General features: G+C 38.3%; 1 protein-coding gene across 1 annotated transcript in view; it reads right to left on the reverse strand.

The window, feature by feature from the left end:
* Nucleotides 1-27,632, reverse strand: part of SLC27A6 (solute carrier family 27 member 6) — a 68,645-nt gene that overhangs the window by 18,562 nt on the left and 22,451 nt on the right. Inside the window, exons 3-5 of the mRNA XM_055302228.1 lie at nt 22,394-22,552; nt 21,544-21,668; nt 2,126-2,320 (exon numbers count right to left, since the gene is read on the reverse strand). Of these exons, the coding sequence (XP_055158203.1) occupies nt 2,126-2,320; nt 21,544-21,668; nt 22,394-22,552 (479 nt within the window). The remainder of the gene's footprint in view (nt 1-2,125; nt 2,321-21,543; nt 21,669-22,393; nt 22,553-27,632) is intronic.

The following is a 27,632-nucleotide window of genomic DNA, read 5'->3' on the forward strand; positions in this document are numbered from 1 at the left end:
TTTCCAAGCTGAAAAAAAAATACTAAAATAAGTTGAAAATCAGAAGTTTTCCAAATAGATTGGAGACAATCATGACTTCCTGCTTTATTGACAGTATCACAGTCTGACAGGGAATTTAAGATATTATAAAATTATAATGAAGTCAAGCCAGTAATGTTAAATACAAATCTTTTTCATTGTGCTCCTCCTGTTGGATGATTACTCGGGAATGACTCAGCTTCACTAAGGAGTTTTAATATGAATACCAAAGTTTTAATTCAACCAGTGCAACAAATTGAGAAAATTATCTGTAAGGAACGTAAAGCTCAGTAATATCAGCACTTACTTTCCCAAAATTACTTTTTGGAATGCAGATGGATTTCTGAGATGTCAATAAGACCCTCAAAATCCCAAAGAGTGTATTATAAAAATAGTTTGCATCTTCTCTAGGTGCTAAACATCAGAGCAACTTATACCAGCTTTGAGTCTATTTCTTTACTTTTAAAAAACTATGTGTTTATCTTTTCTGATACTCCTCACTAAATGTTTATTTTGTATTTCTTTAATTTATGTTCTTAATTACTTCCTTCTTTTTCTTTGAGTTTATTTCAGTTACTTTTTAATTTAACCCCAGAAATGGATATAGGGCTCATAAATTTTCAACCATTCTTTTTTTTTTTTAAGATTTTATTCATTTATTCATGAGAGAGAGAGAGAGAGAAAGGCAGAAACACAGGCAGAGGGAGAAGCAGGCCCCATGCAAGGAGCCTGACATGGAACTTGATCCCGGGACTCCAGGATCACGCCCTGGGCTGAAGGCAGGCACCAAACCACTGAGCCACCCAGGGATCCCCAATTTTCATCCATTCTTATGTAGATCCAAAAGTTTTGAAATAGAACATTTCATTTTGACTCAGTTCAAATTATTATTTTTATTTTTATTCATTTGAGAGAGAGAGAGCATGAGCACGAGCATGAGCAAGGGGGTAGAGTGGGGAGGGTGGAACAGAGAGGGAGGGAGAGGGACAAGTAGACTTTTCACAAAGCATGGAGCTTAACGTGGGGTTCCATCCCACACCCCAAGATCATGACCTAAACCAAAGTCAAGAATCAACTGACTGTGCTACCCAGGCACCCTGTCTCAAATAATTTTTTATTTTCAATTATGATTTTTTGTTGACTCATGGAAACTTACAAATGTTTTATTTTCAAATATATAGGAGATGACCTACCTGTCGTTTACAATTTCATTTCTATCTTAATTAAACTGCTGATGGAGAACACAATCCATATTCAATCCTCTGAAATTTGCTGGAATTCCCTAAGTGGCCCAGTAATCTTTGTGAATGCTTCATAACTGCTTGAAAAGAATGGATATTCTGCAGTTTTTAGATGCAGTATCCTATATATGTTCATTAGTTCAAATAATTTGTTTAGTACATATTCTCTATCATTGAAGATCTTCTTTTGTGTGTTCTATCAAATACTGAAAGAACTATAACAGAATATTTTACTATGATTCTGGAGTTTTTAATTTCCACTTGAGGTTATAAACATTTTCCTATATAAATTTAGAGAATATTTTCTTTACCTTCACTTTTATTTTTCACTTTCACTTTTCTCCAAAGGAGTTCTAGACTTCTGTGCAATCTTTTGGATTCTATGGATGCTATCAGTTGGAAGTCTTTTACTCCCAGGTAAGTGATTTTGGGGGGTAGCTTTGAGATTTTAATGGTATCTTGATTTATTAGAAGCCTATACATAATTTTTGAATGATATAAAAATGAAGTATAAGCAGAAACATGGGACTGAAAATATGCAGGAAAAATGGAAAGAGTCAAATTAATATGTATCAGAAACTTTGCTTGCTATTTACACATTATATCATTAAATTTGAAAACAGAACAAAAGACTTGGGTATCATTATCCCTGCATTATAAAGGAACACATGGGAGATACTTGAGGTTTTTTAAAGCTATGGTTCACCTAGAGCCATGACTTTATAGAAGTTCTCAACATTTCTAAATAAAAGAAAAAAAAAGAGAAAAGAAAAGCAATAATATTTACAATAATTTACAAGCAGGAAGTCTAGAAGAGAGGTAAACCAACCTCAATATTTCCTTTGTAAAGAAAATACTATACTTACTTTGTAAAAGAAATTTGTTCTCCCAATGGATCCTATTTTCCCAGTGTGATTCATAAAACAAATGTTTCCTTCAGTAGCTCCATAAAGCTCACACATCTTAATATTTCCAAATCTGTCCAAAAATTCCCTCCATACATCACTCCGTACACCATTTCCAACTGCCAAACGCACTTGATGATCCTTTTCTCCTTCTCTCTGTTAAAGACAAGATTTTACTTGCAATTTATTAATTCCAGTTCTCCATTCTTTTTTTCATTACTTGTAAACCAAATGGCAAATACCAGAAGTAAGTTGCACATATGCAATAATGGAAGGGAAGTAAAAAAATTATGTTTAACTCTGTTGCAGAACCATGTCCAATAGCTAATGAAACTAACATTGGCCTAAAGTAATACAGCTTTTACTACCCCATATCTGGAAAAAGATCTTCCTACATTCCAGATTATGAAACCCTTTTTTTGATAGAGATCAGGTAAGGAAGAAAGCATATTTCAGGGAAAAAAGCATTACTTTAAAAAAATTATAAAATATACTTGAGTCTGTACTCTCAGCTCTACTATTTATTACCTATATAACTTTGAACAAAAGGTTGAATACCATTCTGATTCTCAGTTTTTTCACTTGCAAAACTGAGAACATCTATCTCACCCATGTACTGCATTTCAAGGGTAAACTCAAGGCCTAGCATATGGTAAACAGTAAGTTAAGGTCATCTAATCCTTGTAATATTTGGCTTGCAAATATTATGGCAACTACTTGTAAATATTATTTTTGAATGTACAATATTCTCACATCTTTACTTCTGATTCATACTTTAGAATTGAAAGAAAAAAGAAAATATATTTTATTCTATGTTCAATAGGCACTATGTTAAGTAACATGAATTATACAGTGATCAAAAATGAGAACCTCACACCTGTTAGAATGGCTATTTTTATTTTTTTCAAATATTTTATTTATTCATTTGAGAGAGAGAGAGATAGACATAGCAAGCAACCAAGAGAGCACAAGTAGGGAGGAAAGGGAGAAGCAGGCTCCCTCCTCAGCAGGGAGCCTCGATGTGGGGCTTGATCCCAGGACACTGAGACCATGACCTGAGCCAAAGGCAGACGCCTAACCACCTGAGCCACCCAGACACCCCGAAACATGCTATTTTTATTTTATTTATTTATTTATTTATTTATTTATTTATTTATTTATTTATTTAAATTATTACGGAGCAGATTTAGATTATGGAGCAAATCTTCCACATTCTTGTTCCTTTTTTAAAGATTTTATTTATTTATTCATAGACACAGAGAGAGAGAGGCAGAGACACAGGCAGAGGGAGAAGCAGGCTCCATGCAGGGAGCCCGATGTGGGACTCGATCCCAGGTCTCCAGGATCACACCCCAGGCTGCAGGCGGCGCCGAACCACTGCGCCACCAGGGCTGCCCTAAACATGCTATTTTTAAAAGAGATAAGAAACAAGTGTTGGCAAAGACGTTTTGGAAAGGGAACTCTTGCACTGTGGGTGGGAATGTGATTTGGTACAGCTACTGTGGAAAACAGAAAGGAGTTTCCTCCAAAAATTAAAACTAAAACCCCCCATATAATCCAGCAATTCCACTTCTGGGCACTTCTGTGAAGGAAATAAAAATGCTAATTAGCAAAGATATATGCACCTTCATGTTCACTATAGCATTATATACAGTAGCCAAAACACAGAAACAACCTAAGTGCCCACTGACAGATGAATGGGTAAACAAATTGTGGTACACACACACACACACACACACACACACGTGTACACACAGACAGTGTGATGTTATTCAGCCAAGAAATATTGCCATCTGCAACAACATACATAGACCTTGAGGGTATTATGCTTAGCGAAATAAGTCAGAGAAAGACAAAGACCATGTGATCTCATTTATGTGTGAAAAAGAAAAGAACCCCTCCCCAAATTCTCCAAATCCAAAGCTCACAGATATAGAAGAACAGAGGCAGGGAGTGGGTGGAGGATGAAATGGGTAAAGGGGATCAAAACATACAACCTTTCAGATAACAGAATAAGTAAGTCATGGGAAGGTTACATACAGCATGGTGAGTACAGTTAAAAATGCTGTGCTAAATATCTGAAAGTTGCTAGGAGAGTAAATCTTAAGTTTTGCCACAAGGAAAATAAATTTATGTGTAATGTTGGACCTTAACTAGGCTTATGTTGATGATCAATCTGCAATATATACAAATATCAACTCATGTCATATACCTTGGACTTAGATGATGTTAAATGTCAATTATATCCTACTAAAAAATTAGACTAAGACTATACTATCAATTAGAGCAAGTATATACTATCAGAATAGTTATGGTAAATCCATAAGTCCCTCTGAGCCACCCCCATCCTCACCAAAGCTATTATAAAATTAACAAGAAAAAATAATACATTAGCAATAATCATAGAAGAGAAAATAATGTCCTTGACACTTGTAATTCAAAATGATCAATTGGTCACATTCTTTATCTCAGTTCCTCCTCAGTCTTAAAGGAAAGATTTTAACCTATTAATTCTCAAGAACAGAGAGAATGTGAGTGCAAAGTAATTTTGGAAACTGGAAAGCAAACAGGCAATAGCCATGTGAGTGGAAGAGGCTGGCATCAAAGCCTGAGGTGGGGACACAATAAATGGTCTGAGGTGTTATGGAAACAACACAAAGAATAAGGAATGCAGAAGGCTTGGTTGAAAATTTTTAAAAAGCCCCTGTACCCTTAGAGACTCCAACACTGACAAGGTATCTGGACATCTGCCCTCGCTATGCATTAGCCAAACACTGGAAACTAACTCTCTGGAGATGTCCATCCACATAGACACCAGTTTGGGTTGAGGAACCTAATGAAAACAGGAGTGTTACATAGAAGTATGAATACTAAATGGTGAGATCTTTAAACCCTTCTACTCTGAGCTCAGAGCAAAACTAATTCTGAGTGACAGAAATCAGAATACTGTCCATACATGGTGGGACAGTGAGTGATTCTTGAAGCTATCCAGAGGGATAGTCTTCAAGAAAAAAATAAGTTAAATTACTTAAAAATACTCCAAGTGCTATTCAGTCAAATTGAGAAATTTCAGCTGTGAAGGAGAACTTGAGAGTATTTTGTATTGATTCCTTTAGACACTCCCTAATTCATTAAGCATTTAGAAAGCTAAATTTTTTAAAAGGCAATTACTGGAAATGAAAAGTTGAAACAGTCAAGCTGTAATTATATTTTAATTACATGATGTGCTGCAGCTGTGAATAAAATGTACATATTATAATTTCTTTATAACTTAAAAATGATTATCAACACATTTTAAAATGATCATAATTATATTTGTGCCAAAGAGAGAGAAGCAATAATATGTATGTGAATATGTGAGTAGGAAGCAGGTAGCTGACACTTAAAACCAAAACACCCAGAAATAGTTACATATTTGATTGAGAAATATGTGACTACACAACAACCAAAAATCCCTTTAAATAATTAAGGGTGTCTACCTCTAGAGATCAGGTATTGATAGCAGGCGGTTACTGTTTAGAGGACTATTTTAGTTTTTAAACTATAGAAGTCCTTATTTAATAGAATAAAAATTGAATTAAAAAAAAAGGCAAATAAGAGCGTGGAAATACCTAAAATAAGACTCCAACTTGCTGATTTCCTTAGCCCCACATCAAGAGAATTAACGATAAACATTCTGCAGACAGAAAAACCCCCACAAAAACCTTACTCTGATAAGAGCAGCTCCTTCCAAAACAGAGTAGCAGTTCTGAACTGGTTCACACCTCCTACGGGCATGTTGGATATTGCCTACCTGCTACAGAACTAGTTCTTGAATTTTCTGCTGCCATTTCTCTGTATAAAACAGTAGTGGCACAAATCTTAGGATTTATTTTGCTTGAACAGAGAACAATCTTTTATGTGGTATAACTCTTGGATGCTTTCCAGGTCAGAGAGGAGTTTCAGCAAGTATCATTATTTATAAAATGTGTTGGCACACTCCAGAAAACAATAAGAAGGTGGTTTATAAACCAAACTCCATAGACTCTACCCTGTGTGTGCTACAGCTATAGAAGCGTACCGAATAAGGGTAAATATTCACCCCAAAATGATTCAATTGATAGAGAAAATCGAATTATCAATACTAGGGTAAGGCTTTTATCTAAAAATATCAATTTCACTTTTTTAACCTTCAAGACATCTTTTTTCTATGGCCTTCTTTTTTATTTAATTTTTAAAATTTATTTGAGAGACAGAGAGAGAGAGAGAGAGAGAAAGGAGGGAAAAAATCCTCAAGCAGAGTCCCTGCTGAGCATGGATTCCATGGTGGGGCTGCATCCCAGAACCCTAAGATCATGACCTGAGCCTAAATCAAGAGTCAGATGCTTAACTGATTGAGCCACTCAGGTGTCACTGATCTTTCCCTTTAAATCCAGAAGATCATGCTTTGAGGGTTATGAGGAAAGATGAACTGATTCATTATTTATGATTTGAATAAAGGAAACAAAAATCTGAATGATATTATTGACTTTAGATAATTATCTCAGTAAACTGTAAAACAACTATAATTTACATCACTCACATCAATTATGTCCTTTATATTTCATTCTTTCAGGAGTGCTTAGGTTTGTATTTTCAGTTATCTTTTAATGGAATATTTAGAGAATTGTTTAAAAGTATTCTGTGTGCATGTACTGATTCAGTTTAAAGATGTCTGTAAAATTTTAGACTTTTATTAGTGGAGAACCTTCTATTTGCAAGCCTTTGGATAAGTAAAGCTGAATAAATTGTAAACTAAATTTTGTGAAATCTGAATTTGCCATAAATGAGACAAATCATTACATGAAATTTTAAAAGTTATGCTTTTCTCACTCACAAAGTTAATTCTAGATGAACATAATAGTTAAATATAAAGAAGAAAATTGTCTATTGATTTTTTTGCTATTGGACGGAAAAGGAGATTTTAAATCACAAATTAGGTAGAAATACTAACAAAATGAGAGAATAATATATTTAATTATAAAAATAAACACAGGGCACCTGGGTAGCTCAGCCGGTTAAGCATTTGCCTTTGACTCAAGTCATGATCTCAGGGTCCTGGGATCCAGCCCCATATCAGGCTTCCCTGCTCAAGAGGAAGTTTGCTTTTCCCTCTCCCCTACTCATGCGCTCTCTCTCTCTCTCTCTCTCTCTCTCTGTCTCAAATAAATAAATAAATAAATAAAATCTTTAAATTATATAAAACCTGTAGCAAGTCCAAAAGATAGTTATTTTTGGCATACACACACACTTATATGTATATACATATACGAAAAGAAGGAAAGAGAGAGAAATAAATAAAAGTTTTTAAAAAGTAGTTTGCACAAGAATGGAAAATTTATCTAAAACATACATAATATGGGATGTTCTCATAAGGTGTAAATCAAGGGTTAGCAAAATAGGGGCCAGATTCAGTCTACTTTCTGTTTTTGTGAATAAAGTTTTATTAGAATAGCACCACATCTATTTATATGTACTATCTCTTGCTGCTTTTGTAATAGAGAGGCAGAACTAAGTATCTGTGACAGAGAAGCATGATCCATAAAGCCTAAAATAATATATTAATCTGTGCTTTTGCTGACATTTGTCCTAAATTGTAAAGAAAGAAAAAAACGCCACAGCTTCCTAATGTTAAGACAAGCCAAATATCATCTGGTTTCACTGGATGTTACACTGGTTCTACAAATATTGATCCATTAAAATTCTTCATCCAGATGCCCATGTACACTCATTTTATGTTTCTTTCTTAAAATGGGCTTTATCTCACTGGAAATAACTGGGAACTGGTTTTATTTGTAAAGGGGGTGAGTAGTTTCTTATGCAATTGAGCATTTGGTCAGTGGGCAAAATTTTGATCAGATGGGTCTTTTATCCAGCTAGTGATGTGAAGCTGTGGGAGATGACTGGAAGCCAGAGGAGAGCATTAAGCAGAGCCAGATGTAATAACTACATTAATCTGGTGCCCACTGGCATGATGGACTGGGAGTTGACAGCAGTATGAAGTGGAAAAGGTGGGTCAGCAGAATGGCAAATGTGAGAAAAAAACATAATCAAGACTGGCAATGGGAGTTTTAAAAAGTGATCCTGGAATATATGGAAATTGGGAGGTTGGTCTGAGGGTTGCTTATTATATTAGGTTTATACATGTCTGTTTTGAAATTGTTCAGAAACTGGTGGTACATCATCTAAAACACAACCAAATTTTTATAACTCCCCCCTAAAATTAAAAAAAAAAAAAATCCCCTTCAGGGTGCCTGAAGTGCTGGCTGAGTGTCTGACTCTTGATCTCAGCTCAGGTCTCGATCTCATGGTTGTGAGTTCCAGTCGTGCGTTGGGTAGGTGCTAGGTGTGGAAGGAAGGAAGGAAGGAAGGAAAGAAGGAAGGAAGGAAGGAAAAAAGAAAAAAAATCCCTTTAGCTGTCTGTAAGTTCCTTCAAACCTTCTCAGAAGAAATTCTTATTCCTTTTAGCTCTCCCTGAGGCATGAACGTACTGCTTAAATATCACTAGATATCTAAGCTGCATCGGAAATGGAATGAGGACAGTATGCATAAGTACAATTAGATGAATGAAGGAATACATAAGACCTACATATATACATGCAGAAGAGAAAGAAGACACAGACTGGCAGAGAATTAAAGATGAGACAGAGATAGAGAATACATGGAGAGAAGCAGAGACACACAGAAAGGAGGAAAGACAGGCAAAAGTGAAAGAAAGTGAGAGAGACCCACAGAGAAGAAAAGCAAGAGAGACATACATAGCAAGAGAGTGGAGAGAGACAGGAAGGGGAGAGACATGGGGGGAGGGAGAGAGTATTAACAAAACAGAAAGGGACAAAGAGTGAAACAGAGATGTATGATGACAAAGACAAAGACTGACATATTCAGAGGCAGGGAGAGACCTTATGAGGGAGGAAACAAGGAGAAACTCCAAGTGATGCAGGGAGATGCTCCCACCCACTCATGGATGTGATGCAGGAATGCAACGTGCATCATATTCACAGAGACACGGAGACCCCCATGCAGAGATGCAGAGGCAAAGGCCCATGCCCAGGAGGGGTGCTTGCTCTCTCCCACTCACCCTCCCTCTCTTTCCTCCTCACACACAGGCTCGCGCTCTCTCTCTCTCTCTCTCTCTCTCTCTCCCCATGCACAGAGGGAGAGAGAGAGAGAAAGTAAAACAACAACAACAAAAAGATCACCTAGACCAGAGACACAGACTTGAAGAAAGAAAGACGCACACACAGAGACACACAAATACAGAGACACAGGGATTGGGACCCACAGAAAGAGATACAAGCAAACCAAACCAAGAAGCAAACAAGGAAACACAAGTGAGGTAGAAACAGAGGAAGGGTGACAAATGCAGAAATCCACAGAGTGTGGGGACAGGAAACAAAGACATGTCTACAGTCAAATCAGCATAAGCAAAAGGAGTGGATGTGTTCAGGTTACTGTATTATTTCCTTTTAATCACCATGACAACCCTATAAAATAAGATGCGTTATCCCCATGTTGTGCACTGGGACTGTGAAGTTCAGGTCCAAGGTCACAGACACGAACTAGACAAGCGACAGAATGTGGACTCATTAAAACGAGAGTGCGTGTAGGCAGGGGCCGTTCTCTCCTCCGCTGTGCTCCGTTGCCTGGACAGTGCCCGGTGCAGAGCGGCGCTCACAGCATATCCGTGGAAGGGAGGCAGGGGGCAGGGAAGGCAAGTCCTAGAGAGAAGAAGACCAGGAGGGAGGGAGGGAGGGAGGGAAAGAAAGAAGGCGAGGACAGAAAAAAACCAGCTCAAAACCCCCCAAAGCCCACGTTCTATTTTTCCAAGTATTTCCCTAAGATTTTAGTAATCGGAAGCGATCAAAACATGTGTTTCTAGTTCAATAGTTAGTGCTTAAATATTTATAGACTCGCACACACGCAGAGAGTAAGCCACTTTACAGTACACGGGGAGTACTCATTGTTTTTCTCCAGCCACTTAAAATCCCATTTGAAATTTAAAAGGAAATCTGCCGAATGAGTCAGACCTTCTAATAGGGATCCCAGGGTCTTGGGTTTCCTTTTGTACCCATATCAAGTTGGACACACCGTGTCCAACTGATGTGACCAGACCAGTACAGGATCCCATCCGGCGGACCGAGGTTCCAGTCTCGTCAAAGCGATCTCGAGGAGCCCTTTCCCGCAGTGTAGGGTGAGCTGCTACATGCCAGGCAGTGGTTAAGCTACAGCTCCGTCCTACTGAGCCTTGTATTTATTTAATCACTTGCTGAAGTGGGCAGGCCTCTAACAATGCCCTCCTAGAAACAAAGTCTTTTTCTTCCAGAACATGGGCTGAATCCTACCCAGCAAATCTGAATCGCATCCAAGCTAAGTGCCTCTCTCTATGCCTATGGAAAGTGAACGTCTGAAGGTTCTGCTTCAACACAGATAATTTTGCATCAACCTTGATTTCTTAGAAGCAGAGAGTGTTTGTTGATAGATGGAGACACAGAAAAGAAGTAGAAATTAACAGTGAAAATGAAGGGGAGAATCATTTTGCTTTCAGCCTCGGGTAAATGGCTGCTTAAAGTGCAAAACACAAGTATGGTCTAATTCCTAAAGGATCATCTGAAACGTGTAACAACACATGCTAGGGATTATGATTCTTCCATCTTGATTCTCTTTAACATAAGACCTTTAATTTTCTAAAACCTGCTGGTAATTACACATGCACACGGGTCACACCAACACATTTCATGTAATGAGAACTATATTCCAACAGTTTGCTGCCTTCACAGATGCTCCAATATTATAGGCTGGAAAAAAAAAAGGGCAGCAAGCCAACTGGGTGTTACAGAACGGATACAAAGTAACACTAAATGCAAACAGACTGTCAAAGAATCCTCAGGCAAAAAAAAAAAAAAGCGTAAAATAGCAGACTTTTTTTTTTTATTCTTAAAAGATTTTATGTATTGAGAAAGAGAGCATGCACAAGCAGGGGGAAGGGCAAAGGGAGAAGCAGCCTCCCCACTGAGCAGGGACCGCCCCCCCCCTTTCCAACTCAGGGCTCAATTTAGGGCTTGATCCCAGGACCCTGGGATCATGACCTGAGCCAAAGGCAGACGCTTAACCAACTGAGCCACCCAGGTGTCCCAATAGCAGACTTCCTTATACTGGAGCAGGAAAGGAATGGTGGTGGTTGGGGGTTTGGGGGAACAGACAGGGTGGAGGCCTCTCCTGAGAAAGGCCTGGAGAGTATTTAAAAGGAGAGACCTGCCTCACTAACTTGATGGGCTCCAGCTCCCAAAAGCCTTTGCCACGTGGCCTCTCCAGGCTGAGTCTGGGCAGGCCATGGTTTCAGAGACACCAGCCCTCAGTTCAACAAATCATTTTAAGGCATAAATAATAGCGTGAAAAGAACTCTGTGATCTCAAGTGTTAACAGCAGAAAGCAACCACAATGTGGGCTTATTTCAAACTCCTCTTCTAGATAGAATAGTGAGAGGGACTGCCATTTACAGGCCACTTCTTCTGAACAAGTGTTTTCTATTCTGGCAGCCCTCAGGGGAACTCACAGTGGAGGGAAAGCCACGTTGCAGGCCAGAGTTATTTCCAGATGGCCTTGTTTGAGGATGACTGACTCCAAGAGTCTATGCAAGGTTTGCCTTGAACCTGAATGACAGTGCAAAGCTGGATGAAAAAAAAGGGGGGCTGTGTAGAAGTAAAGGGAGGTTGATTTGGAAACCCAGAGAAAGGGTCACCTGAGCCACAAGTAACATAACTTATTAATGAAATGTTCTGAAAAATGCAGGGGCCCATGACCAAGATAATTTCTGCAGTGAGCTGGACACAGCAATGGTCTGACTCCCTCCATGCAAGGATGCAAACTTTTGATCTATCCAAACTCCCTCGGTGAGTTCTGTCCCCCAACCCGTTACCCCACCCCAGGAACGTGGCTTTCCGATTACAACTGAGCTTCTCATGCAGGTCCAGGACTAGGGAAAGATTATGCTGATCGTGAGCACATAAGTATCCCAGCAATGAGGCTCTTTGCATTTGTTACTTTCTTTTTAAAAAATAATTCAACAAATTTTTATAGAGCACCTTTTATGTGTCAGGTACCATTGGCAGCACTGAGGGTGTAACTATAGGCGAAGAAGATAAACTCCCTGCATTCCTGGAGCAGGAAATAATAGCAGAAGGGGGAGGTCAGGAGAGAATGAAGAACAATTATAGATAAAATCTGTAATAGGGTAATAAGTTCTCTAAAGAAAAATTAAGCAGTGGGGGCACCTGGGTGGCTTAGTGATTGAGCATTTGCCTTTGGTTGTGATCCCAAGGTCCTAAGATTGAATCCCGCATTGGGCTCCCCTTGGGGATCCTGCTTCTCCCTCTGCTTATGTCTCTGCTTCTCTCTCTGTGTCTCTCATGAATAAATACAGAAAATCTTAAAAAAAAAAAAAAAAAAGAAAAATTAAGCAGTGAAAGAAGCCTATGAGATAAACACTGTAATAGAATGTGACTTCATTCTTGATGTCTGACTGCTGCTAGCCCTCTGGCTCTAGCATTTCCCTCTCCGTCTGCCCCCCACCCTCCACATCTGGGCAAGCTGATGAGAACATTCAGTGCTCCTGCCTTTGGCAGCAACAGAAGTTCAAAGTACACAAACAACCTCACATGTACAAGACCATTTGCCCTGATGCCTCCTCCTTGTCAAAATATGAGCCGAACTTGTCTCTTTCCCTGGCTTTCTGAAGTCACCTTTGGATATGCTTGGGATCCTCCCCTGCTCTCCACAGCAAGCCCCATTCTCTTGGTGTATGTACAGTATCATAAGTCTAAGCCACTATACCAAATTTGGGTATGGGACCATCCAAGTTGGGAAGGGGACCACACCACACATACCAATAGGACTAGTGGTCAGAGGAGCCCTCCCAGGGGAGAGGAGATAGGGATGGATGAGGAAGTGGGCCATGTAAATATCCGAGGGAACAAATACCCTCTGTTCAGGGTGAGAGAAGTGATAGCTCTGGAATATTCACGGAAAAGCAAGGCAGCCAGCAAAGCTAAGGTGGCGTAAACAAGGAAAGAGCGTGGTGTGGCAGGGAGGTGGGGACTGAGGGGAGATGCTAGCAGGGAAAGCAGACCACACAGAGCTCAGCGGTCCATTCCAAAGGAATTTGGATTTTCTTCCAAGTGAACCATCAGAGGTTACTTTAATAGTGAAGTAATACAACCTGACTTGCATTTTAATGGAATCATTCCAACTGCAAAAATATAATTTAAGGAGGGACACCAGGGTGGCTCAGTGGTTGAAGATTGTCTGCTTTCGGCTCAGGGCATGATCCCCCGGGTCTGGGATTGAGTCCTGCATTGGGCTCCCAGAAGGGAGCCTGAATCTCCCTCTGCCTATGTCTCTGCCTCTCTCTGTGCTCTCATGAAGAAATATATAAAATCTTAAAAAAAAAAGAATATAAATTAAGGAGACAAAAATGATGTGAAGAAGCAGCCAGGGCTAAAATATCGGTGTGGGGGGAACTAGAGCTGGTTCCAATGACAGCAGGAAGGAGGCAGTAAGCTGAGGTCTGGTTCTGGATACATGTGAAGGTCAAATCTGCAGGGGTTGCTCATAGATGAGATGGGAAGTGAAGGAGAGAAGATCTGTGTGGCTGAGCAGCGGGATGGGGTGAGAAGTGCATGTTGAAGGAGGAGGTGGTGAAAAAGTTGAGCTCTCCCACTTTTTGAGATTAAATGTCAATTAGATTTCTAAGTGGAGATGTCAAGCGGAAATGTAGATATATGAAACCTGAAATCAAGGGAGAAGACACAGCTGGAGATATAAATTGAGAGTGAAGTTGTGGATGGTATTTGTATCTAGAAACATATTCAGTGAGTGAGATGAGAGAGAAGAAAGGTTTGATTGTGAGTCGTGGGCATGGTAACATTTACAGGTCAGGAAGATTAAGGAAGACTCAGCGATGGAGACAATCTAAAACTGTCAGCTAGCACTCCTGAGCTTGGTCTATATGAGTCAATCTAAGGACATAAACTGATAAAACGAGATCTGAACCTGTTAGACAACTTTGGCATATTTGCTGTGGTAACAAAAACCATCTTGTGAGGTCTCTTCCGGAGAGGCCCTCAACGTGACATCAGGATCTAATCTGTCTGTTTCCATGTGAATTTCTGTGCTTCACTCCTTAACCCTTACATCAACCCTGGACATAACTGTTATTACTCTCATGTTATAGCTGAAAAAAATTGAAGTGGGAACTGCTCAGAAAAGCAATCTAATTTGCCCAAGATCACAGAACTTTTGAGACATGGAAGTTAAGTTTGAATTTCAAGCTCCCTGACTCCAAGGGGCAAAGAAATGAAATGACTTGCCTGATGTGATACAGAGAATTAATGGAAAGGCTGGAAATAGATCCCTGATATGTTTAATATAAAGTTATCGTTATTTTTTTTCCATTGGGAATAAAATGATCACTTGGAAAATTCTGGTCATTTATCATTTGCTGAAAGATTCTTGTGCTTGCTCACTGAAGGGCAAAGATTTTATTTGTCTGTAACAAGGACGTCAGGAACATGCTATTAAAGGAATAGGCAACGTGTAAAATTGCAAATACATAATAAAACAATCTTGGATGTAAATTTTAAAATGTTAAATCAATTTGGACTGTAGGAAAACCTCACTCTCATACCATATTTACATTAAAAATAGTATAACCCAAGAGCAAACAGGCATATCTTCAAGATTTTTAATTTTCTATTTTTGTTTTTAGTACTTTTACTTGTGAAAAATGTTATAAAATTATTACTATTTTAATATTTTAAAGTTTTACTTAAAAACCATCATGCTGTACTTAAACAGGTTTTATAATCATTATTTTATTTACTTATTTTTTAGAGTGAAAGAGAGTGTGTGTCCATGGGCAGGGGTCGGGGGAGGGGCGTGAGGTCCGGCAAAGACAAAGGGAGAGAGACAGATCCCAAGCAGGCTCCAAGCTCAGTGCATAGCCGGAGGTGGGGCTCAGTCTCACAACCCTGAGATCATGACCTGAGCTATCCAGGTGCCTCTAAACTGGTTTTTAGAGTTAAAATATGATTTTTATTAGTGAAAGACCAATTATTTTCACGACTCACAAAAATTACTCTAATTTTACAATGATGGGAAGCCTGGGTGGCTCAGTGGTTGAGCACCTGCCTTCAGCCCAGGGCGTGATCCTGGGAGTCCTGGGATCAAAATCAAGAGTCTGATGCTTAATTGAACGAGTCAACCAGGTGCCCCTATTTGTTGGGAAATGTAATAAATAAAACATATGTATATTCTTACTGGAAAGCATAGCATGAATAATATAAGCAGATAGAAAAAGATATTATATATTATATATATCACTACTTGTGAAGTATGAATCATTAAATATTAAAAATCAGCACTTATTAAAACTCTTTAACAATATACACAATCTACAACATCTCAAAATATTTATTAATTCCCTGCTAATTCTACTAGCATTTAGCCTGCTTATAGTTATTTCTTATGTTAGTCCTTCTAAGGACTATATTTCTATATTTGTAGTTTCTAAGCAGAAAAGAAGGTTCTGGGAACTTGCCAACTTTTCTAATTGCTTTCATATCTAGTATGAGAATATTAAACACAGCTTTGATTTACTTACGGAAAATTGAGTTTTAAAAGAGATGATTTACTCAACCATATAATAAAATGCTTCAAATATTTTGGGGAAAGAAATAACAAAACATGTATATATATCTTAAAACGACTAGGTCTCGGAGATAAAATCAATTGTTTTGACAGTTCCAGCGGAGAAAATGTAAATGAAACTCAGAACATCTTAATAAGAATTAAAGCTCATATTAATTTAAAAATATCATTCTTTAGAGGTTATTGTGATGAGAAAAGTTTCCAGATCTCAATGCTTGATAAAGTACATCTTTTACAAGATGTGGAAAGATGAAAATGGGGTGATAAAACATTTGAAGCTATGTAGAAACTAAGAAAATGAAAACATGATAAAAGAATGAAAGTTTTTAATATATTCATTAAGGTACATTTATTCATCTATGCCAACTCAGCATAAGTTACTCCCTTCTGTTGGAATTTTATTCTTTGATACTTCTCCATCCCCACCTCCTACCTAAATACAACAAGGAAAACTTGAAGTTTGGAAGAAATGATGAGTTTTCTTTGGAGAAAATAGAGCAGGTGTCTTTTCAAATTGAAGTCTTAAAATTTTACAGTGCTGATGTTTGATTCTTGTCATTTAATGTCTTCATTTTGTTATCCTCAAATAAGCCCAGCAAACACTTAAGCATGCCCTGCACAATTGTCCAAACATTGCTAGTAAAAAAATTAATATGGCTTTTAATGAACAATATTTAATATTTATCAAATATCCGGGTCCTGTAAAATGTCTCTCTTTTCAGAGTAACAATTGAGTGGAATCCATTTTGTCAAAGTTTTAATACACTTTAACGAAAGTATCCAGAATCCAAAGGATACTTACTAGTGGCCAGTGAATTTCCTGGCTTTTAAGAAAACAGAGGAAAGAAAAGGTATATAACTTATAGAAGATATATTCACTAAAATGCATATGCCAAAATACATATACTAGAAAGTAAAGGCTATGCCTTCAGAATGTCAATATGTAGGTGTTTTATGTTGAGACAAACTATACTGCCTAAATGACAAAATATAATATTAACTTGAAAAGCAGGTATTACACATATGTATCATAAAATAGGTCTTTGCTTTATTAATTATATCTCACCCTCTGTACCTATGGGCTCCAGATTCCTACATCTGACTGCCTATTCCATTTCTTTACCTGGATGCCTAAGGAACACACCAAAGTAACAGGTCCAAAAGAAATTTAATTTTAACTCTTTAAATCTCACTTTTCCTCATCTCTGTGAAGGGCTCACCGTTTACCTGTTTCAGCGAAACACCTGAGACTCATCCTGCCTTCTGTTATTTCACTGCCTACCCCCATATACTGAAACCTGCAATATTACTGGAATGAATGAATGAATGAGTGAGTGAGTGAGTGAGTGAGTGAGTGAGTGAGTGATAGATACGATCCCACCCCTAGAGATTGCTAACTGTGGGCAGTTTTAGGCAGAGGTTCTTTAAACACAAGGAACCGTGCAGGAATCCCTGGGAGGATCATTGATGGAGAGCACGCTACCATATTCCTCACCAGGTGATAGGAAACGCAGCATTAATGCTAAGAAAACAAAGAACTGGATCCGATCAGAGAGTTCATTGTGCTGCTTCAGTAATGCAGAAAACTTGAGAGATTGGACCCTGGGGAAGAGCTGCTTTCCTATTTTCCGGGGGGGGGGGGGGAGAGTAGTTACTCCATTGCTCTCTAAGAGCCAGTACCTTGGCTTTTTTTAAAGGGCAGTGTTGCCAGAAGTTTGAGGCACATCCAATGTTTATGCCAGAGGAACTTTTGTAACTGGACTTTTTGAAAAAGAGAAAAAAGACTGGGCTTGGTAGGGGGTGGATAAATGCTTCACGCCAAGGAAAGCCACCCCGCGGGTGTTTTTGCGCAACTACGCATGTAAACCGCCTGCAGCTTTGGGCAAAGCTCTGTTTGTTTCCCTCTTTCCTCTTCCATTTGCCTTCGGGTAATCGCTTAAAGATTACTTCAGAAACACTATCTTTTCTTCCAAGAACCTCAGTGAAGATTCAAAATATGATGCAATTAACTAAAAGCAAAAGGAATTCCACCTTTAAACACTCAACTCAGACTGAATTCTGCCTGCAGGTGAATCTCCTTCGGAATATATGACTTGCCCTTGGATGGGCAACAAATCTTTTTTTTTTTTTAAATATAAATTTATTTTTTATTGGTGTTCAATTTGCCAACATATAGAATAACACCCAGTGCTCATCCCGTCAAGTGCCCCCCTCAGTGCCCGTCACCCAGTCACCCCCACCCCCCGCCCTCCTCCCCTTCCACCACCCCTAGTTCGTTTCCCAGAGAATCTGGGTGTCCTCAGAGAGTAGGCGGTTTTGCTTCTTCTTCTTCTTCTTCTTTTTTTTTTTAACTTAAGGATTTATTCTAAACAAATGTCTATGGGGCTTCAAACCATGGTTTAGGAGACATCCATTGTTAACTCTCTGAGGGCACTGACCCCAGTGCCTGTTTAGGCTTGGCCTTACCTGAAGCCACTGCTGTGCTGGGCAGCAAACAAGGCCCCCTTCCCTGCAGGAGCAGTTCACTGACAGGAATAAATACCGGACAAAAAACAAGCAAGACCTCCTTGGAGGGGTCAGATGTCTTAACAGAATGACTTTCTTCCTTCCCTAATCTTTAATGCCAAGAACTGCTTGTTCTCATTCAGTGTGAAATCAACAAAAGGGATTAAGTAATACAATGCATCTCTGCATCAAAAAATTATGTTCTCCTTTGAGCAAAGCTATTTTTTTTTTATTTGCCTTCTCTCCTCCTCCACTTGCCTTCAGGTAAATGTTTAGAGATTATTTCACAACCACTATCTTTTTTTTTCAAAGAACTTTAGTTAAGAATTAAAATATTTAGGGCACCTGGGTGGCTCAGCTTCTGCCTTTGGCTCAGGTCAGGATCCCAGGGTCCTAGGTTTGAGCTGCATGTCGGCTGACTCCCTCCTGAGCAGGGAGCCCTCTCTCTCTGTCCCTCTCCCTCTTCTCCTTGCTTGTGTTCTCTAGCTCAAGTGGAAAAAAAAATAATTAAAATATTTAATTAACTTAAAAAAATTAGATATTCTACTTTTAATTCTCAGTTCTCTCATATGCTCTGTGGCTATAGCATTTTCCCAAAATTAGTGCATTCCAAATTCAGAGGAAAGGATATTTCTTTTTATAAAAAAAATTCAAAGGGACACACTTTGAAAAAAGATTTGTTGTGAAAATGACAAACTACTAATATTTTTATTATAGGAAATGGTAGCTCCAACAGATGAGATAAAACATTATGTGCTAAGGACATAAATGAGTAAAAGACTCATAAAAGATATTTTAAAGAGAAATACAGAAAATTATCCCACCTTGCTACTAATCTTAACAAAGAATTTAAAAATGTTTGTTTCTTGTCTACAAAATTATAAATAAAATTAAATGACTCTTTCCCCATTTAAAAAAAATAAGAAAAAAAACCCCCAAGACATTCTCTGTTCAAACAAAATATTATTAAGAAGCACTAGCAAATTGGGTTTCATCCATCATATTTAAAGACTGAACCATGAAGATTGTCCTATTTTCCCTGTTCACTATCCTTCAGAGACTTTTGAGAAACTTTGAAGGAGGTTCAAGTTCTCCATGAAACATAACTGGAAAACTATTTTTAATATCATGCAGTCCTGATAAGAGACCATACATACAATAGGCTTACTCTCACAATGAGATTCCAAATCACATCAACCATTTTGAATAGCAATTTGGAAATATGCCATAAGAATCACCAAAATATCCATGTCCTCCTGAGCCCCTCCACTGGCTACAATGCATAAAGATATTAATTGCAGCATCATTTAAGATAGTAAAATGTTAGGAAAAAAATGTCAGCTGTTTAGTACATACTTACTAAACAAATGACCTTGCAAAAGCTAATACTGCTATCAAAGGATAAGAAGAAAAAGGAGTGGCTAGGGGCACAGTTTAGAAAGCCCACAAAGAAGTTCATTATAGGTAGTGCCTAATCTGTCCTTTACTGAAGGTGGCTTCTATCGTACTGGAGGGCATTAATTCCTTAAATTATCCTAGTCCAGATATCACATTACCAAAGAACACTTTAATAAAAACTAGAAAATATGCTAGGTTGTGGCATTGTAATTAATCTCTCTGCTAGGACTCTTCAGATAAGACCAAAACTCTAACATTGGTAAAGTCTCCCTGAAGAAAATAAACGTCAAAAGGTCTAAAACATTTCTCTGGGATCCACTGCCTTAGTGATGGATCTAGGGAATCTAAAGCTATCTGAAGCACTCCTGACCAAGAAGAGAACAAGGACAGCTCTGGCCATAAAAGGGATGAGTCAGGAGCTAAACAGGAGGTCCCTACTTGGTAAACTTCAAGTTTAAATGAATAAAAGCGTTTTGTAAATAAGATTATCCAGTTTTACATTTTTCTTGTGTTTTTCTTCCCTATGTAATCCCATATCTTCTACAAAGTTTTATTTAAATGCTTCCAGCCTTGTCTCAGCTGTGCTGTGGGTAAAGGAAGGATTACATGTACGTGTTTGAGCCAGCCAGAGGAGACATCTCAGCCCACCATCCATGCTTTGAGCTGGCATGATTATGTCAAAAGTGATGAGGGAGACTTGAGGAAAGGGCTTTATCAAAGGCCAAGGGCAGGCCATCAGTTTCTGCTGCCTGTCCCACATAGGGAAGCATTTCCTATCACCATTATTCATGGGGCTGGGAATTTGATAACAGAAGGTCATTTCTTCATAGCCTCAAGAATGTTCAGAAAATCAGTTAAAAAATAAGCATCTCAAAATACAAATGAGACCAAGAAAAGAACGTCTGAGGGCAAAAAAGCAAACAAACTATTAAAGACAAACTTTAGGCTCTTGTAACTCTCTCTGCTTGTCTAATTTCAGAATGGGGCAATTTATCAATGGTGGAAATGATGGTTTTAGGTGGGGAGACAAGAACACATGAAAGCAAAATTTCTTTTTTAAGTTTAAATCAAAACCAAACAAAGAGACAGACTAATCACTTATTCAAAAGAAAAGAAATAACAAGCAACTCTAATCAGTATCATTAGTTTTGTTTTGTTTTTTGAAGAACAGCATTTGAAATGATGATCTAATTCGACCTTGCAGTAACTGCTTTCTGTGTATAGAGCATGCATCTAATTTCATAATCGGATGTATGCTACATTTGCAGGAATTTTAATCAGTCTAAACATAAAAGTGGACTGGATTGTGGGTCCCTCCTATCCTGCCACAATATAGAGCACATTAATACAATTCTGCTCTCCTTTTTTTAAAAATTTTTTTAAATTTTTATTTATTTATGATAGTCACACACACAGAGAGAGAGAGAGAGGCAGAGACACAGGCAGAGGGAGAAGCAGGCTCCATGCACCGGGAGCCCGATGTGGGACTCGATCCCGGGTCTCCAGGATCATGCCCTGGGCCAAAGGCAGGCACCAAACTGCTGAGCCACCCAGGGATCCCCCAATTCTGCTCTCCTTTTATTTCCTGTGCCTTGTTTTATACTTGTTTTATCTTGGGGTATTGCATATACCTCTGTAAGTCAGTCAAAACTTTGTTCTGGAAGAAGGTGGAGTATACACAGAAATTATTTTTTTCTCCATACTTTTTCTTTATGGAATTATTTTTCCTCTCTGAAAACAACTTCTCTTACCTTAGGTTGTTTGCAAAGATAGCGACAAAGTTCTCCAATATACTGAAACACAGTCACATTATACTTTCTGCAGTCATTCCAAAATTGACTTGCTGAGAATTTCTTTTTTAACACACAAGTAGCTCCTATGAGGAAAGGCAAAAACAGGCACCAGGGAAAATATTCAAAGACAGAATTGACATAAAAGACAAATGATGCTGCCCTGTCTAGAACATTTATAGTCAATTTCAAGGCTTTTATAATCCATCAGTGGCCATTCCTATCAAGCTCATTTGAAACCATTAATCTTACAATCCAATAACTCTTTAAAAAATTCATGATGGAATTCTATGTTTTGACTGCAAATATGTATAATTATATATTTGCAATTCCGTGGAGGAAAGGAGGTCAAAATAAGTAAGGGAGTTGCAAGTATTAGAGCATGACTACAGATTAAGGGTTTCTTTACAGAGACCAAGAGTATTCCCTTACTTTTGTTCTTGAATATATACATTTTATTTATTTTTAAAAGCTTAAAGATGCCTCAATATTTCTTGAGATTCAGAGTTGGTAACACAGAATTTATAAGATAGCACCAGCCAAGTTAATCAATGATGACAGGACCTAATTGTGACAACCTAATTTTCACAATATAAGTCATATGAAGATGTTCCAAGGAAAACACTGCTCTTTTCCCTTCAGGAACAGAATATGTCATGAAATTGTGTCCTATTAATGAAGATTATGTTGTAATTATTTAATAAGCCCACAATCACTCTGAATTCTACTGATAGACTTTCGAACTTTAATGAACACAAGTTAGAGTTAACAAGCATTTAGAAAGTTTATCGAACAGAAAAGGAAAACTTACCCAACTCAACACATCCACCGATTCCCAGAAGAGCTCCTGAACTATGATACAGAGGAAGAGTTATATAAATGATGTCATTAGCAGTACAGCCGAAAGCCCACAAGCCAGCGGAGCCCTTTAAAGCCTGCAGCTGACTGATCACAGCTGCTTTTGGTAGACCTGGAAGAAAAGAAAAGAAACAGATGTAAGAGAAAGCAAGTTTATGTATCACCTACAGTAGCAATCGAGACAAAATACATCAAAGTATTATGTGTGCTTTGTAGGGACCATGCAAATGTGAATTGCTGCTATAATTAACTTCTAGAATCTTGGATCTACACAAAAGGATCAAAACTAAAATTATACAGAGTTTGAGATACTATAAGCTTCAAAGAGTCATATCTGCTCTAAGGATGGCAAAAATGCCCCAAATATGAAAATGTAAACCCAAAATGAAGCAAATAGCAAGATAAGTCTAAGTTATAAAGTAGAAATTTTCTAGTAGAAATTTTCTAGTGAACAATACCAAATAAGATTCTATCTCAAGAACCAGTAGTTCTGTCATGTTTCATTCGTCCTAGAATAAGATCATCATAGAATATCAGATTCCATAATACATGATGCTGAAATAGTTCTATACATTCATGATCTGAACATAAATCATTTTTCCCCTCCAGTCTTCTATGTACAATGGGTTTCTTATAAAAATGTGTAGTTGTAATTAGTGTATAAAACATTTTGTATACTGTTTTTATTTATTTTTTATTTTTTATTTTTTTTTTATTTATGACAGTCACAGAGAGAGAGAGAGAGAGAGAGAGAGAGAGAGGCAGAGACACAGTCAGAGGGAGAAGCAGGCTCCATGCACCGGGAGCCTGACGTGGGATTCGACCCCGGGTCTCCAGGATCGCGCCCCGGGCCAAAGACAGGCGCCAAACCACTGCGCCACCCAGGGATCCCTGTATACTGTTTTTAAACGTCCATATTATTACAGTCTTTTGTAGTATAATGTCAGCATAATAAATTCATCCAGTTAATACATGATATGAAATTGCCTTATCTGTTACTGAATATGAACAATTTCACATTTCAACCTCCATCAACACACAGCTTATTTACAGAATGGTAAGTATCCTTTCTTGAATTCATTTGTTAGATTAAATAGTATTTTCATCCTATCCTGTTTGTCAGTTCAGAGCGTTCTAATATTTTTGGAATGTCCTCATGCAGAGGGCCCCAGCCCAAATCTCCCTCACCAATAAAGTCACATTGCTTCACGAAATGCAACAGTTATAAGGAGAATCATTTGTTGTTCCAGAGAGGCAAGCAGAGACCAATGTCAGAGAAGCCACAGGAACAAGTACAGGGCAGGATCAAAAGGGAAAAGCAGCAGGCAGTAGAGCCGTAAGTGGGGTCTTATTCTCTACCCCACATACTGATACAGTCCCACTTAGCATTGCTCAGAGGGGGGGTTACTAACGTCAGGGAATCTGCAAACTAATTGCTGTACCTGATTGGACTTGATTTCATAATTCTAGAAACTGAGTTCTAAATTTCACAATGTGTTTCCTAAATTAAAGTACTTCCTTATTTTCAGCTTGCCTTAGAGTCCCACGGTAAAACAGACTCCCTCAGTGATGTCAGCAACAAAGCCGGGTAAGTCATTCCTTTTTTCCTTCCCTCCGATATACTACTAATGAGACATATATAACTACCCCCTCCAAAAGTGCCTCTGCACTCACAACATACAAGGACACCCAAGAGATCCATCCATCTGTGGACGTGAATGTGAATGTGACTGAGAGTGAGAGAAGTGGTACTGGAGCCGTGACCTTTCTGACAGAAGAGGTCAAGGGTGATAACAGTGAGTGGGTGACTGGTGAATCGGCCTGGTCCCATGTGCTGTAGCTGGAAAGGCCAGTTGCCCTCTCTGAGGAGAAACCAAGGTAACTGAGGGGAGGGAAGGTAAGGGAAAGAGGCAAAGAGAGGTGAAGTGACTCCTACTATCTACCTCAGGACTTAAGAGGACCACTCATAGACCTTTAGGATCCCCCTCTCCCCTCACACTTGATGACTCTCCCTACCAGGGCAGGGGCACCACCCAAAGCCCCCAAGTGCTAAGGACACTCCCTCCCACCCCATCTCAACCACCACTCTCCCTTTTCTTGCATTCCCAACTCCAACAGAGAAGCCGAGAACTGGTGCTATAGCGCCACCTTCTGGAAAACAAAAGGAAGGCTCCTAACTATCAAGGTTCAACTGTTAGTATCAAAGTAAACAAAACCTTGCCTAGGGGCATCTGGCTGGGTTAGTGGGTGGAGCATATGACTCTCTCCAGGTTGTGACTAAGACCCAGGTTGGGTATACAGATTACTTAAAAACAAAATCTTAAAAAAAAAGCCTAAATAAGAAAGCTATTTGCTGCTTCAAATATGGTGGCAAAGGCACTTTTCATCAAACATCATGAAAAATCATGGTAATAAGGTACAGCAGAAAATGACAATGTTCCATGGATCAAACCCAAAGATACAGAATACTGCAATCTAAGTGGAGTTTAAAATAGCAATCGTGAAGATATTCAATGACATACAAGAAAACTCAGAAAGACAATATGATGGTTTCAGGGATACAATTAAAGAACAGGAGTACTTTCCCAAAGAGACTGAAATTGTAAAAAAGAACCAAACAAATTCTGGAACAGAAGAACTCAATAAATGAGATGAAAAATACATTAGGAATGCAGTGGAAATAAACTAGATCATATGGAAGAGAGAATGAGTTAGACGGAAGATAGAAATATAGAAATGATTCAGGGGTTAGATATGAGAATAGTAAGATTTTTAAAAAGTGAAGAAAACCTATAAGAACTATCTGATTCCATTCAAGAAGCCAACATAAGAATAATGGGTGGCCCAGAAGGAGATGAAAGGGAGAAAGGGGCAGAAGGAATATTTAAAAGAATTACTATTGGAAAGTAGTCAATCAGAATTAGAATACAGTAGTTCTTTTTTAGAATAGTATAATAAACTCAACTATAACATAAAGGAGAAAGGAAAACTGCGTTAAAAATAATGATATTGGGGATCCCTGGGTGGTTCAGTGGTTAAGCACCTGCATTCGGCCCAGGTCATGATCCTGGAGACCCAGGATTGAGTCCCACGTTGGGCTCCCTGCGCGGAGTCTGTTTCTCCCTCTGCCTGTGTCTCTGCCTCTCTCTCTCTCTCTCTCTCTCTCTCTGTGTCTTTCATGAATAAATAAAATCTTAAAAAAATAACTATAAATCTTAAAAAAATAACTATAGCTACTTGGTAATGAAATCATAGCATAAAAAAGGATAATTTGTAACATCAAAAATATAGAGTAAGAGTAAAAAGATGGAACCTTTATAATGAAGATAAATGAATGACGATAAATCTCTATCAGAAGAAAAACAATTATTTTATCTATGTTCTATGTAAATGCTTGGTAACAAAGGAAAAATCTAGAACAGAAACATTATACGTAAAAAAGGGCAAGACTGGGGTACGTGGGTAGCTCAGTGGTTGAACGTCTGCCTTTGGCTCCAGCCATGATCCCAGGGTCTTGGGATCGAGTCCTGCATCAGGTTCCCCAAAGGGAGCCTGCTTCTCTCTCTGCCTATGTCTGTCTCTCTCTATGTCTCTCATGAATAAGTAAATAAAATCTTAAAAAAGAAAAGGGGGCGACTGAGCAAATCACCATGGAAAACCACCAACATATAAAGGCAGACATAAACAGAAGGAAAAAGAAACAACAGAGACAAAATAACCAAAAGGAAAAAGATAAAATGACATTAGTAAATCCTTGCATATCAGTAAACACCCTAAATATAAATGAATTGTACTTACCAGTCAAAAGGCACAGAGTGGCTCCATGGATTAAAAAAAAAAAAACCAAGACCCAACTCTATGCTGCCTAAAGGAGAATCATTTCAGCTCTGAAGACACACATAGGTTCATAATGAAAGGACAGAAGTTGATATTCCAAGCAAATGGAAATGAAAAGAAGGAAGACATAGCCATACCTATCTCACAAAGTAGACTTTGAGGCAAATGGGTAATAAGAAAGGCATTACATAAGATAAGGGGTCAATATATCAAGAAAATATAATGATTATAAATATATAATGCTCTCAACACCTGAGCACCAAAACATATTAGGCAATTAATAACAGATCTTAAGGAAGAAATAGACAATAATTGGAGGGTAGTGCACACTTGATCTTAGCAGATGGGTCAACAAGCAAATGTAGGGAACTTCAGCACCCCGCTATCAACAATGAGTAGGTCATTTAGTCAGTAAATGAACAAAGAAACACTGCAATTGAACAACATTTTTAAAGAAATGGACCTAACAGACATGTAGAGGACATTTTATCCCAAAGAAGCAGAATACACATTCTTCTCAAATGCATATAGTAATGCATATAGATCTCCAGGGTAGATCATGCCATAGGCCACAAAACAATCTTAGCAAATTTAAGATTGAGGGATCCCTGGGTGGCGCAGCGGTTTGGTGCCTGCCTTTGGCCCAGGGCGCGATCCTGGAGACCCGGGATCGAATCCCACGTCGGGCTCCCGGTGCAGGGAGCCTGCTTCTCCCTCTGCCTATGTCTGCCTCTCTCTCTCTCTCTGTGTGTGACTATCATAAATAAATAAATAAAATCAGGCTTGCATTTAAAAAAAAAAAAAATTTAAGATTGAAATCATACCAACTATCTTCTTTAAATACAATGGTATGAACCTGGAAAACAGCAACAAGAAGAAAATGATATCTACAAATTGTGGAAACTAATAGCACACTTCTAAACAGCTACTTGATCAAAGAAGAAATTGAAAGGGAAATAAAAAATTATCTCAAAACAAAAGAAAATGAAAACACAACATATCAAATATTGTGGAATACAGCAAAAGCAGTTCTGAGAGGAAAGTTTATTGCAATAAATACTACGTCAATAAATTGGAAAGATCTCAAATAAGCAACCTAACTTTACACCTCAAGGAAATAGAAAAAGAAGAAAAAAATAAGCCCAAAGTTAGCAGAAGGAAGGAAATAATAAGGATCCCAGAGCAGAAATAAATGAAACACAGACCAGAAAAACAGTAAAAAGGACCAACAAAACTAAAAGCTGGTTCTCTAAAAAGATCAACAAAATTGGCAAACCTTCAACTAAACAAACTGAAGAAAGAGAGAAGACTCAAATAAATAAAATCAGAAATGATAGGGAAGACATTACAACTGA

This window comes from Nyctereutes procyonoides, unplaced genomic scaffold (genome assembly GCF_905146905.1).
Source record: "Nyctereutes procyonoides isolate TBG_1078 unplaced genomic scaffold, NYPRO_anot_genome, whole genome shotgun sequence".
NCBI lineage: Eukaryota > Metazoa > Chordata > Mammalia > Carnivora > Canidae > Nyctereutes > Nyctereutes procyonoides.